Source organism: Photinus pyralis, unplaced genomic scaffold (assembly GCF_008802855.1).
Source record: "Photinus pyralis isolate 1611_PpyrPB1 unplaced genomic scaffold, Ppyr1.3 Ppyr1.4_LG2, whole genome shotgun sequence".
NCBI lineage: Eukaryota > Metazoa > Arthropoda > Insecta > Coleoptera > Lampyridae > Photinus > Photinus pyralis.
Genome location: NW_022170403.1, coordinates 4151807 through 4167695, shown reverse-complemented (window position 1 = coordinate 4167695; position 15889 = coordinate 4151807). Strand labels below are relative to the sequence as shown.

General features: G+C 36.1%; 1 protein-coding gene across 1 annotated transcript in view; it reads left to right on the top strand.

Annotated features, from left to right (window-relative positions):
• The window catches only part of LOC116164181 (neurogenic locus Notch protein-like), a 205905-nt gene that overhangs the window by 141230 nt on the left and 48786 nt on the right, over window positions 1–15889 (top strand). Inside the window, exon 5 of the mRNA XM_031478322.1 lies at window positions 4077–4210. Coding sequence (XP_031334182.1) covers window positions 4077–4210 — 134 coding nt within the window. The remainder of the gene's footprint in view (window positions 1–4076; window positions 4211–15889) is intronic.

Here is a 15889-nt window from a genome sequence, read left to right as displayed (position 1 = left end):
TTACATTTGTATTACTAGGCATTCAAATGATTGCATCTTGTTACTACTACAACATTGCATTGCTCAACTATAAACATTATATTATCTCCGCGGAATATCTCGGAAGCTATACCAAAGATAAACTACTTTCATAGGTTCAGCATCAAACCGGACGATAAAATTATTCTTTCAATTTGTTACAAACATTATGGATGACGTTACACATACCTACCTATTCCACTCTGTGGTCGTGGCGTATTGTTGATGAGAAGCATGAACAAGGGAAATAAATTAAAATTGGTCGATTATCATCAAAGCTCAAGTTGTTCTGTTAGTACTCAAATAATTTTTTCATGTTAAGCTTGGTGTTTGAATTTAGTACTTTTGTGAATTACTTATGTTACCCGTCGATTAAGAATCAACGACCACGTCATATTGGTCGACGACCACGAAACGTGATTAATTTAGGCGAATTTGTGTGATGATGTAAAATGCCATTTTAAAGGCGAAAACGGCACATCAATTAGCTGTCCTACACTTGATCCTTAAGGGACAGTTATGTGAAAATGTGCATAGCATCATTAAAATTTATATAATATAATATCCCCGTTGTTTCCGCAAAAATCGATTGTCCCAACACAAATGGGACACATATAAATGAATTAAGTGACATTCAAATATAAGATTACGAAATTGGTAGTCGTAAAGTTGACCGGAACTCACAAAAGAAATGACCGCTACACTCCAATTCGTCTGATCTTATAAACCTCAATAAATCATCCCCTGAAACTGATATCTTTTCTAGACAAAAATGCTTGCTTCAAAAGTATTGTATATAACAGTCCGCTATTTGTATTACTGTTCTGTTCCGAATTCCATATTTTAAGTTACCTAAACTCTAAAAAAACGAAATTTTAATATTCGTATTTGAACGAGTACATATAACCACTTTTCTCGTTAATAAAAAATATGGGTTACTATTTGAACAAACAGTGTATGACGTCACTATTAACTGCTTTAGTTTTTTAACTTTGACATTTTTTTATCCGTTTTTTTGCAATAAAACCTCATTTTTGTAGGTTACGCAGAAACATAAGGTTTTTTCAATAAGTTAATAAAAATTTGAGGTTGCTATTTAAAAAAAGATGTTCAGTGCCGTTGGGGCCCCCAAAAATCCTGTCCCTTATTTTTCGTTTCCTCATGCCTATTATAATAATAGCGCCGCGCTAGAACATCTGGCGACGTTTTACGGAATAAGTGGGTATGGACCACTTAATCCGGCCCTAATTGGAAAGAATTCCTGGGAACTAGTGTGGCAAGCACTACGTTCGGCATATTATTACCCCAGGCTAAACCCCAGGTAGGTACTCATTTTTAACGAGAAGAAAAAACGCTAAAAATTTGAACAAAATCTGTGGAGTGTCGATATTTCCAGTGAGGGCGTGAGATTTTTTATTAGGTATAGCACAATTTTTATCAGGAGTAGTAGGTATATGACCGCCGTCACTGGTAAGCAATTTTTATAGGTATTAAAAGCCGATCGTTACCAACCGCACGATTCACCTGCGCAACAAGAGGCAAACTCTTAACGGGCGGACTGTACAGGGTGTCCCATTTTCAACACTTTTGCAGGGTATCTCATTCTCTATAATTGTCATTACTATAAAAAAAAGTACATAATTATAGGCGTCATGTGCTCTTTTTGAATCAAAGTTAAAATAGTGAAAGTAAAATTTGAAAATATTGTTTCGCTGAAGAAATACAGGGAAAAATATATTCTCTTAGTTGAGAGACAGAAAAATTTGTACACAAATGTTTCTTTATAATCATTGTTGAATAATGTCCCGTTTTCAAAATAAGTATACGTGGTCAGGTAAAGAAGTTATCGAACCTATAATCTTACTTTTTGAAATGGAACATCCTATACATTTGAATTTAAAAAGATATCACCACGAATATTTCAAAGATTCAAAAAGATTAAAAACGATTTTGAGAACATAAGAAAAGGTTTAAATATTTAAATAAATACCCAAAAAGTTGAATTTTTGAAATACTCTAAAATCTTTTTCGACTAAACGAGGTTAAGTCCGATAACTCTTTTACTTGACCCTTGAAAAAGGCTGATTATTCAAGAATCATAAATAAACTGTTCATTTTTCTGTATCTCTTTTAACTAAGAAAATGTACGGTCATTCTGAAATTGATAATTTTTTGATTTTCCCCCGCATCTCTTAAACGAGCGCATATTCTGATTTTACCATTTTAAGTTTGACCTAAAAAGAGCAGATGTCTATATTACTATTTTGATTGTACCTACTAACAATAACGGAGGTACCCTATAAGTGTCGAGAATGAGACACTCCTGTAGAGGATGGTTCAAATTCGTGGTTCACCATTGGGATCTCCGTAACAGTGAGAATGTAGGTTAAATAAAGCCAAAGTTGCCCATTTTTGTGACTAAAGTGAAACATTTTTGAAGATGAAAAAAATAAAAACTGAAAATGTGAAATTTCGATTTCATTTTTCCTTACTTAAACCGTTGGAAAAGGACGGTTCTCGTTAGCACCAGGTATGGGCACTCTTTCCGAGAATCTGAATCTGTTATCAGAATTTCCATAGCACGCTAGATATAGAAGCTACATGCTATGATTCTCTTATTTCTTATGGGCGCCATATTGGATTTTGACGGAATGAGATGGAGGACAAAAAAGAAATTCATTTAAATCGTCATCGGGCCATGTTGATTCAGCACGATCTAGTTACACGTGGATATTTTGTGGAGAGCAGTGTTTCTCAAACGGGTGGGGGGGGGTTAGAAATACAGTATTGTTTTTTTGATTATTTATTGCATGAAAAAGAGTTGGTTCTATTTGAAAATTCAAATTTTGTATTAAAATACTATTTCGGGTAAAATTTAATACAAAACTCGTGAGTAAAATGACATTACTTGACTCGGAAATTAACGTACTCGACCCCAGGCGGGGTCTCGTTCTTCAATATTCGCCAGTAATGTATCATTTTCCTTACTTTTATGTAAATTACTACAACGATAAAAGTAATTGTTAATATGTATTTTATCTGATTTGAGTTATCATGTAGATCAAACGTTTTCAGTTGTTATTGAAGTCCTCTCTATTGTTTACTAATTATAACTACAGTGCTGCTGAAATGAACTGTTAATTTAGCATAGGCCCCCAATTACTCTCGCACTCATAAAAATTTCATACTGCATCGCAGTTTTTGTACCTCGTCTGCAACCGTTAATACCGTCAGTTTTCATTTACTCCCGATCTTCTTGAACAAAATTTAATACGGTAACCAATTAGGACATAATTAGCACATTTTTTTTTAAAGTTAGTGTTTTCAAGTAACTTGTTTTTAAGGTATTCTCGATTCAGCTTGTCCTTACTAGAAATAATGAGATGGGGATAGGTTTATTATATCTTGGAAATGTTGAAATTATGGAAAATAGTCATCTCTTAAGGAAGGTAACAAATATCACTTGTGTGTTTTGATAGCTGGAGATAACAACTAGTCCTAGAGTTTGGATGGAAGGCGAGAGTATCAAGAAAACGTGTTGAGGTTCGGTTATAAGCCTCAAATGAAGGCAATTAATTAAGTAAATCAATGTTAACCAAAAATCGAAACATTTTGAATAGATACTATTAGTTGGTACCATTGCACTTACAGTACCTACAATTTTTAGTGAAGAAATTTTACTTTTATTACTGTAAGATGAACTGCGATTGGTATTGGCGGACATCCTCAACTTCAGACATTATTTTACGCACACCAAAACCATATAACATTTACTGACAGAAATGTAAGAGCAATTTGATCGACCTGTCGAAAATACGGCCGACGTATTTTCATTGTCTTCGTTAAAAGGCCATAAAATTTAACGATCTCGGAATTTCGGGCTCTTGAAAACATTCAATCTCGATTGCTGTTGACAGATTTACAGCGATATGGATATTTGCATAGGCTTAATTCAAACTTTACCAGCCGGTTTTTCGGCTAGTTTTTTTCGTTATTTATTTATTCAGCTAATCTTTAAAAAAAACCTTTAATAAACTTGTTCTCTTTTTTTTTTCAAGATGCTCATGCGACGAGGGATTCACCGGACGAGATTGCGAAAGCGAATATATTCCATGTAATCCTAGCCCTTGCCAAAACGGGGGCATGTGTCGGCAGAGAGATAAGCATACCTACAGCTGCGATTGTCCAACCGGTATGTACCTTTTCACTTGTGTAGGTGTTGGTTGAAACACAGATGTAAATCAAGTAGATTATGTCAGTATTCTGAATTTTCCAAAAATTCAACCGGTGCGGTGGTGGAGGCATTTGTAACTGTGAGCTTTCACTTCTCGATCCCTTTTTTGGATAGCTCAATATGACGATGACCTTTTGTACGCGGACGTATTGGCTCACGTTAGGTAATAAATAAATAAGAAATAAAAATAAATGTGCGTTTCACTTTTGTAACTCGATCTATAAGTGTAAACTGATAACCTAAGATTAAATTATTTCTTTTGGTAACAAAATCATTGAAGCGGTAAAAAGTGATCGGAATGTATCGTCTTTGAACGGAGCGGGAAAAATGAAAAAGTATTAAAAAGTTCGAACAATGGACTGTCGGCCTTGAAGAGATAGATCTGTGGTCGCCGTTGACCGAAACAATGATAAATGCACCATTGTGGATGACCACGAGAATTCGATAGCCACAGACTTTCCAATTGTTGATTGTGTCTCGGTTAAGCTTCTAATCTGAAACTGTTTCGTTTAGCTGTAGGGCTAAAAAGACCAATATGTAAATCTGCTCTCTCGCCTCGATGTCTTGACCTTGTTGCAGGAAAGAATCGTATACGCTTGATCGAAAATAGTTAATTGAAGATAATCAACCAGAAATTTTGTTGTACAGTACAGTACTTATTCTAGTACAATAAATTGTTAAATGTTGTTCACCTTTGGGCGATGAACGAACCTCATTGGCACACATCGTTCGTTAAATATATCATCTTCTCGCTGTCACGCGAACTCGCAGAACGATTTCATCTCGAGCACTCTTTCTTCATAAATTAGATTAACAATGTTCTTTATAAAAATGTAGCGGAAATGACACGTCACGTCAATAATACAGCATTCATGTTCTTGAACTTTTTTGTTACTTGAAAATACCTTCGAAATTCATTGATGGATAAGAGCAGTTTTGTATCTCGTTCACGAAACGCTGAAGCATGCTTCCCAGACCTTTTTTTCGTCCCCCCCCCCAAATATAAAATTCCTCAAGCGATTTTCGAAAACAGGGCCTCTTTCGTTTTCAATGCCCCACTCATTAGTTGACAGTTTTTTTACATCCTACACTCCAATTATTTTTATTTATTTCATAATTTTTCACCCTTAATTCCAAATGAGTGCGTTAAGTGCCATTTTTCAATTGTGGGAGATGTGTGCAACTAAAATTTCCAACGTTCGAACATTTGTATCGAAGTGGAATCAAATTTCACTTAACTTTAAGATTGCCATCTCACCATAGCCGGAGTACCAATCCTTTAAAAAATGTAAACGTTCTCTTAAATCAACCATTTATATCCTTCACTTTTCCTTCAGCAATGCTTCAAAACGTGCATTAGTTATTGTGGAGAGGGTATACACTGTGTCCCATTTTGGTTGACACTGCAGTGTATATTATATCATATGTTTCAAAATTGTGAAATGACACGTTTCTATCATCAGGCATGTTTATTGATTTAAAGCAGCAGCCTTAATTATCATGGATACAAAAAAAAAACAAAATATCCATGAATCCATAACCTACTATTTAAAAACAGTAAAAAGTAAAGGTTTCATGGCTAAAATTGAAAACAAAAATAGGTTGTGATGCAGAAATGTAATTAGAAGAAAAATACAAAAAAATTGACGTTTAAATATACAGGGTGTTGCATTAAAAAAAACAGGTTGTAAAGATTAAGACTTGCGCTTTTTTGCGACCCCATGCCACTTTTCTATGAAACTTTTAATATCACAAACAGAATCAATCTAGCTACGTTTGCTTCTGAGATACTGGGTGAAAACGAAAAGTTTGACTTTTGGAATGTTATCGTATCTTATTACCCATGTAAAAAAGAAAAAAAGGTATAAATCTATAAAGTATAAACTGTATTTTAGATATTTTTACGTAGAAACCAGTGACGTAGGTAGACGAAAAAATTTTTAGACAACACTGATCCAATGTTGCAATTTTTTTAATGCAACACTCTGTATATCTAAACGTCAATTTCTTTGTATTTTTCTACTGATTACATTGCTGTATCACAACCTATATTTTTTTCAATTTTAGCCATGAAACCTTTACGTTTTTACTGTTTTTAAATAGTAGGCCATGGATTCATGGAGATTTTGTTTTATTTTTTGTATCCATGGTAATTAAGGTAGCTGCTTCAAATCAATTAACATGCCTGATGATAGAAACGTGTCATTTCACAATTTTGAAACATCTGATATAATATAATATATAATTATATAAAAAATATAGGTTGTGATACATCAATGTAATCAGGAAAAACAATGCAAAAAATTGACATTAAAATATACAGGGGGTTTATATTTTAAAAATACCAACTACTGGATTCTACGTAAAAATATCTAAAAAAATTTTTAACCTTATATATAAGATATATGAATTTGAAAAATGACAGCCATAAATGAGATAATATAAAAATAACTTAAAAAAAATAAATATAAATATAAATGTATATTATTATGGGATATGTAACGCTCTCAAAACAGTCAAGATGCTCCCGCACTCGATTCGGATTTGTACACTTTCAATTCGCCAACTAGCTTCCAGCGGAGGCTGGGCGAGTTCAAAAATAAAATGTTCGAGCGCCACAGAGTTACAATTTTTTTTAAGAGTTAAGTGTACAAAACCTTGCAACTACTGGATAACTCTGAATTCCAGTAGCCACGAGTCGTTCGCCACAAGACTGTATAGAATAAAAACAATCCAGCAACGTTTGGTGCTTTTTATTTACACAAAGCGAAAATAATAAATCATTCATAGGCACGATAACAATATAAATAATAATTAACGCTTATGATGGTATATCAGTTTCGTCAATAAACAGAAAATTAGGTTTCTTGCCTGCACACAAATTAATCAGGTAAGGTAAATGACTAACGGCGAATAAATGAGTGATTGGATGACTTAGAATTACCAGCGTTCCGGTGTACGGCAATCCCTCTCTGAGACCTGGACAACTATAAAGAGCAAAGCTAACTGTTAACCTTCCCAAAGCTACTGGAACCACGTACCCCTAAACCCAAAGCAATTGCTGTAGATTTCTAAATTATAAATTCAACAGGAATACTCAAATAACGCAACCTAGCCCCCCGTACAATGTACAACTGTATAATCGGTAATGTAAAGCAATGATAGTGAATTCGGTATGCAAGCGATGGCGAAATGTCCAATGGAGTGTACTTTCCTGCAAGCTACTGCTAACTACTACCCAAGCTACTACTCAAGCTGGTTAATAAATTCCCAAGCAATAATCTACTACTATACAAACAACAATATAACAAATTCAAATATGTACAAACGATAAATTAACACTTTTCCCAAAATATGTTATAAAGGAGTGCAACTTATCTACTGGCTGCGCTGTAACACCCTTTTATTGGAATGGCAACCTTGATCCCACGCTGACTGCTGATAGGACTGAATTGACCGTCGATGGAATGTCCCCTTTGACCTCACCTTGGAGATAGCGCCAAGACCAATGGAACTCAGGTGTGCAATCGTAACGAAGTTAATTGATTTGATTAGCCCCGTACTAAAACTAAATGGGAATTACCAAAAGTGTCTTACCACTGAAGATATATATAAAAAGAACACTGAACTTACCCCTAACAGAATTAGGGCTGACGTAGATATTCTTCTTAAAAATTGATTGCTCTTTAGAGCCGGAAATCCGTAATATGAGGAACAATCGGATGAATCCAATTAAAACGCTCCTCAATCCAAAAACAATAGCAATTACCCAATCCAGAAAGACTGCTGCAGACCCTCTACTCCAAAAATCCGAGTCTTGAGGAATATACAAATTTTCGGTAAAAGCTACCCACAATCAAATTCAAAGATCGTCGTCTTAGTGCTTGTAATTACGAAGCAATGTCGAATGTAAAAGTGAAATTGTTCCCATAATCTACCTACACGAAAATGAAGATAACCTGAGGGTCATTGTCAGAATTATACAAAGAAAATTGAGTTGCCTACAATAAGGATGAAACTTGCCCATAAAAATTAATAAATTAAAATTAAGAAAAATAAATGTCACAGATAGTGGGGAGGGCGGCTCCATCTTCATAGGCATATGTACCCTTCCATTTGTGGCGGGTACCACGGATACACAATACACATGCTGGTGGCTCTGATTATTGCTATGCTTATTCTAGCACGTAGCCAACCCATTACTATAGATAGGGGTCTGGTCCATCGATCAGCAAGGACCTCACCCAGGTGTCTTATAAAAGATGTCAATTGTGGGGCAAAAACACCATCAGTGGAAGTTACAAGTGGGGTGAACGTTGTATGACGAGTCTCACATGGGCCACAGTATTTCCGTTTTTTTTCTTCTTCGGCTGAATGTAAGACAGCAGCTACAGAGCGTGATACATAAGAAGGAGCGTCGGTGTCAACAACACGTATATCAAATAACGCCTCCCTCTGTGCAACCCATACTCCATGGCAGGCCAGGTCACTTTTGTTACATTGCCCCAGGCTTGCTGACATAGTTCCCCAAAAAGATCTCGTATTTCGTTATGTCTGCGTGTAATGAGTCCACCCGTTTTGCAACAAAGGGCATGATCAATATTGAATTCATCACTGCCGCAGCCATCGCAGGATATTGGCATGGAGACTGCTGTACGGTGATATCTAATGGCAAGAGCATCTCTGAATTCATGGGGTGAAAGGTCGAAATTGTCTTTTTTCGTTGGTATTACTGAAAGCCAGGTGGATGTTTTTGTATGCATTTTTGTTGCTATTGATCTTTCAATTGTTCGTTTCTGTTTATGTGGCAGTTTTGTTAGAATCATCTCCAGTATTTCATGTTCATATATTTCTTTTTGTTGATTTCCTTCTCTTTTTGCAACATATAGAGACTTGTGGTGTTCAGCAAAATTTATATCCTGACAGTTGATTAAGGATGTGGATAATATTGATGAGCCCTGTCTTGAGGTTTGGTATGCATGGTTTGGTGTATTGAAAGGGTCAGATATAGCAAGTCCACCTTTGTGAGCGGGAAGGGAAAAGAGCTGTGCTTCTAGTTTTGATGTTTCACCTCCCAGTAGTGTTGGCAAAAATTGATCATGCAATGCATTAGTAAGGGGTTCAAAAAATTCTTCTGCATTGCTTATAACACGCAGTAGAAAAGACCATTTAAATTGGGCTGCTTTAGTTAGAGCACTGTAGGCGGCTTGAGGTGAGTCTTTGCATATTGAAGTTAACTTCTCGATTATATCCGTCCATTTGGTTACATTATTTTTAATGAAATCTTCCTTTCCTGTTCCTATGTATCCACCTAGGAAACGGGAACCAGTTACAACGGATATATTAGTGCTGTTGAATATCTTTTCTGCAATTGGTTTGTCAGCTTCAGAAACTATCAGAAATGATTTTTTGCCTTGTGGGAAATAGCCGTATGTTGGTCCTTTATTGTTAATACTGTCCCACCAGTTACGTAAGTCATGAAAACTTCCCTGTGCGGAGGAATCATCAGCATACCAGCATTGTGTCACTTTATTTTTTATTTTAAGTTTATTTATTAGTGGTAGGGTCGCTAGTGCATAGAGTGGCATGGCAAGAGGATCTCCTTGGGTTACTCCTTCTCTGCTGTATAATCTTATGTTAGAATCACGAAAAACAAGCTCCGCATGGCCATTATAGGTATTGTATAGAAAGCGAGCGCAATGAGGCCAGTATATTCTTGCTTGCAATAGTGCAAGTTGTCTATTCACAGCATTGAATGCATTATTTGCGTCAACAAGTAGCATCCCCCAATTTGAGCCTGGAAGGCATTTACTTTGAAAAATATCATTCATGGCATGAATGGCACTTTCAATGCCGCATTTTAATCCGCTGCAAAGTTGTGACTGACCGCATGCTTCGGTTATTTCAAAACCAGTGACTTCGATCATGCATTTTGATAATATTCTTCGTAGACATTCGCCAATGCCTATTGGTCTAACACTAGGGCATTTGTCTAAGGCTATAAGACGGCTAGACATTAGTGCCTGTATTTGACTCCAAGGGATGATTTCATTACTTAGTTTTCTTGTAAGATGTGCTATGGCTTGTCTTAAGTGAGCACTTGCTTAGCCGAAACGGAGAAGGAAATCACGCCAATTTTCTGCTGTGGATCCAGTCGGGCCTCCTCCACCTTGTAGTTTTCTGGCTACTTTTTCAATGTGATCACTTCTTACGTCTACTTCCAGAAAAGGTGGTAGTTCTGTGATATTTTTGGGGAGCGTGAATAAAGTGGATTCTGGGGTGACTGGTGGAGGATGTTTTTCTATTAGTGTGTCGCTTACGGTTTTTCCAGATGAATCAATTTCAGCATGTGGACTTAAAACTTTGGTTGTGTCTTTTGTAATAAGCCAGTTGAGGGCTTCCCTTGTTTTCCCACGTAGTACCAGGCGTGTAAATGTTTTTGTTTCATATTCACCTTTCTCATTGATGTGTTTCTTGTTATTTGTGTTTGAAAGGGTTTTGTCAGATTTTATGCATTCTGTGATGAGAATATCGAATTGTTCGTCAGTCCATAACTTGAGTCGTCGATCGAAGAGTCGGATGATGTCTTTGGTTTTTCTAATATTCTTATCTCTTTGTAATATTACAGCAACAAATGTTAATACACGTTCTGAGGGGTAGTTTGATTTTGCAAGTAATTCGATTTCATCGGCCAGGGAATGTATGAATTTTCTGCTGGTAGTGCCACTTGGAAGGTCATAAATTTTACCGTGAAGGTTACAAATTTTGTCCCAGCGACGTTGCCAAAGGCCATTCTTTGGTCCAACAGCATTGAGGAATGGGGCACCAAAGGCCTCTTCCAGTGGGCAAGTCATATGCATCTGATCATGAGTGGTAGGGGCAATAGTTGGTGTGGAGTGGTTGAGGAGAGCGTCACTGTTATGTGCAGCACGTATGTGGCATTTGAGCCCAGTTTTTTTGAATTTTCTGCTGCAATGTGGGCATTTGACATCTATAGGCTGTGACATGATGAGCTCGAATATTTAGGACTGAATTATAAGGTCATTGTATGAAAAGAGTACTTTTACTCATTGAATGTCCCAAAACAATTAAATAAGTGATTTAAAGTTTACTTACAGTGAAATCTCAGAGAAAGGTAGCTCAAAAACACAACAAAACGAAATATTCAAATGACAGCACGACGCGGGCGCATGCAGAATTTTCGCATTAAAACACCACGCATTATCACAAATTATGTTTCTATTAATAACTAAAACGTTCAGGAACACGAATATCAACACAATAAAAATTAACAAGTTCAAAATTCAAAGAAAATACGAAAAATATGATTGACCGTTACGTAGGCACCTCGAATTTACAATTTACAGTTTCTACCTTTCTCACATACGATAGTATAACAAAAAGTGAAACTCCTCGACCTCTTATCTATTGGAGAGGCCGAAACGAATATTTCGAAAACGAACTGTCGGCGGAGGGTCTGGACGAGATATATACTGGTATGTCATACATCATGGGGTGGAACAGGTTTTATCCTTCATGGTACTCTAATTAAAGGTCTCAACAAAACAAATTAATTTCTACCAACCATAGTCCTTCTCCTTCTCGACCTCTTATCGTGATCGGATTTTAATTCCTTATATCTCAAAAACAGATTTTCGGAGGCGGGTACTCACAAAGGGTGATTGCTACGTCTGGAAGAAATATATCCATTGGCGATGTCAAACCGTTAAGAGTGATTATGCCGGGAACAGTTTGTCGGAGGAAAAGTATTCACAAAGGCAAAATGTTTAGACGAGATATAAAATTCGTGAAGTTAAAAAATGCCCTTTATCTGCACAAGAGTTGTGCACAATTTGACTATACCTGTTTCAAGCATTTGTCGTTTTGCTGAATAGCGAGTAATATTCGCACATTTCTCATGCGTGCTACTCTTCGTAAATAAGAAACTTTAGCCTGCGCCTTCTGTGAATGGCCACTATGTTTACCTTTGGGACCTATAGTAAACATGTTATGGAATATACCTCTGCAAAACTCTGTTAACCTGTTCCTGCATGCACTTAAATTATTGCCTCCGTGTAAGTACGAAAGGCATCTTTCGTGTATGCGCATTCGTATTTTCTATACAAGTGCAACTTTAATATATTCAATTTGTGGATACAACAATTTTAATCCGGGTTCGGGCATGAATATTTGTAAATGTATAGTGGGTTGGGGTTTAGCCTTGGTTGAAACACCGCCCACTTAATTAAATTAATAAATTAATAAAAAGTGTTAAAGGGTACCTTCATTAAGCGTTTTTAACAAACAAAATTGCGGAAGAAGCCTTAAATCTTAATAAAAAGTTCACTTACTTTAATCGAAATGTGAGGTTATGTCAAATAAAGCCAAATAAATAAATAAAAAATAAAAACTTAAAAACTCAATTTTCAGAAGCGACAGCTTAACTTTTTTGTAAGAGGTTATGCGAACTTAGGTATTTACATAATAAGCGACCATGTGGAGACACTTTAATAAAACCACTTTTGAAAACTAAACTTGAACGCCTTAGAGAAGAAGAACGTCATAGAGATGGTCACATTTTGCCCTTTCCGTATCGACCACCTTATAAACCCTAGAGGGAAAGTGACGCCTCCCGTATCTTTCATGCGCTGCTTTTTTCGCATGAACCACTTTTTTCGTATCGACCGCCTTGAACAACCGAGAGGGGGAAGGGCCCCTCTCGCGTCTTCCACGGTCGCTTTTTCCGTATCGAATGACTTTTCCGTATGAACCGCCGATTAGCCTCGACCGCCTTGTACATCCGAGAGGTGAAGGGCACTTCTCGCATCTTCCATGGGCCGCCTTTTCTGTATCGAGCGTTTTTTCCGTATGAACTGCCGATTAGCCTCGACGACCTTGCACATCCGAAAGGGAAAGGGCACCTCTCGCATCTTCCATGGGCCGCTTTTTCCGTATTAACCGCCGATTAGCCTACATCGCTTTGCACATACGGGATGGAAAGGAGCACCTCTCGCATCTTCGATGTGCCCCTTTTTCCCTATCGACAGTCTTCAACCCTTGATATCCTCTATCACCCTGTATATGATCTAAGGTGGAGGGATGTAGTAATGTATTTAAATTCGTTAATAACAAAAGTGGTAATAAGTAACAAGAGAATAGTAGTCATTTTCTTGAAATCCTCTAAAATTTTCAGAAAATGTTTTTAGGATGATGATAACTTGAGCATGACATGCTAATAATAATGGCGACGCATGCGCAAAATCAACCAATTATATTTGCAGAGATTTGTGATATTAATGCCTTAGGTGGTGCGTTAGCCAACTACCGAAAATTGATTTTTTTATCGCCAACGGTCGCAGATAACGGCAGCGGAAAAAAATACAAGGGACTTTACAATCTACCAGCGGCGCACCGAAAAAAAGTTCAAAGTTCAGGACTTCAAGTGTAGAAAATGGAACATAACCGCAGAAAAAACCCACCCTGTAGATTCTCATACCATTGACAACCAATGGCGTAACCTATATTCCAAATTTGAGATAAGTATCTCAAAAACTGCAGGCGATACAAATAAAAATCCGTTCGCTCATCTGTTTGTTCGTGGGGGTGTGTCAACACACAAATCTTAAATTTCGGTCAAATTTTGTTTCTGCTTTCCTAAAGAGGTTATGGTTCTAAATTTAATCCCAAAGTTCAACAAATTACAAAGATTTCGATAAGACACATCTGTCGGAGGCCTTACGTTATGTAAATTGCAAGTTTCACTTTCTTTGGGAGATCTGGCTACTTTCGGAGGCCAAAAACACAGTGGATTTAACACACTCGTTATATAACAAAGTGATGCGAATACATTTTTTAAAAAGTATAAATAAGATTTATTATTATGAATGGAATGTACTAATTTTTAGCGATCTTTAAATCTGCGTTAAATTTCAATTAAATTTGATATATCGCTATATGCTATAAACCGAACATTTATGAACAAAAAATAAAACACATCGATTAACAAGTTGTTATTAGAATTTTCAATTAAACATGGATGCCATTCTTTGGCTCTTAAAATTAGGAAGGAAAAATTGACCAAAAAATTCGTCTACCGTACTTGATAATGCTTGTTAAGGATCTTATTCTTAACGGCCGATCCACGCATATATTCTGGAAAAGCGATAACATCAATATAATCTTCACCGTTACCTAGAATCAGTAATCTAGGGCTAAATACTTTTCATTGGAGCTCTCTATATTATATATTTCTTAGCAGGTCGTAGTATTGGGACACCCTGTATAATCATAGACATTATTCGTGGAATAATCTTTCACCTTGCATATTTTACTTCTGAAACATAATTATTTAAATTAGGTAGGTATTATTATAACCCAATATACACGTTAAATCACGAATTTGTTATTCAAACTATAAAGTCGGAGAGGTTACTTTTGCAATAACGTATTGTTGAATACATACAGGCTCTTATCAGATTTTAAACGATTCCTAATTATATGTCCGGAAAACCGAGCATTCCGACCTTTACGTTTTGCATTAATTTTTAACCAAATCAGGTTTGCTAAAGGTGGTATTGAACCATACCTTCCCGCCTACAAATGCGCAATGTAGGAAACTTCATTTGCGGTGTATGTGTAATTATTCAAAACATGCGTGGATGGTTCGGCGCAACAAGTGATCGTTGATACATAGATCAGGTCAATTCGCCGACTCTATTTATAAAATGAAATTTTAATCGTCTTAATTAGTAATGCATGTTAATAGTAGATATAGCTAATCAACTCGTTGATTATGGTTTATAATTCAGATACAAGAACTGCGGACACGCGTGGCTTTCAGCATTACTTGATTACAAACGGATGTTGATCAAAATATGTCTTAGATGATGATAAATATACTAATAAGTAATTTATAGGTAAAAATGTAGCAACATATTTTAGAATGGGATTGTAGTTAGTTTCCCATAACTATTTAACTTTATAGTGGGTATTATGGTAATAAACTTAAGATTGCATAATACCAGGTGTCGATTACATCGCGATCCTGGTGTATAGTTATTACACGGATATTACGGTGTAATAATTTTAACTTTAACGGTATCACCATAGCACACTTGAAAATTTTGTGGCAACTAATTCTGCATGTCCAAAAGTGATCGTTAACAAAAATGCACAGAGTTATTATTTAAAGCCAAAGCACAATTTCTAATTTCATCGTGCGGACAATAGAGGTCGAGACACCCTCGGGCCTTTTTTTCTACACGGTTTTGCACGCATCATTACTTTTAGCCGCCCACTTAAGATTAAAGACGATGTGAGAAAATGCAACAGATAGATAATGGGTAGCTTGCTTTATATAATGCTCTTATTTCACTACCATGTATTTTTAATACTTAATATTCATTGCGATCATTTGTTGTTAATTTGTTTGTTCCTGTTAAATGTAAATCGGTTACCAAACAATTTTTTTTCATAAATCTTTCAGGTGTAGAACAGTAGAAATGTATTGTACCTATGTAACGATATAATCACAGATTTAAATATATCTGTGATATAATGCACTATGGGAAATCGTCATACTGTTTGCTAGATTATCGAATAGTATATTACGTCATAAGGTTGTAATAGTGCGTATTA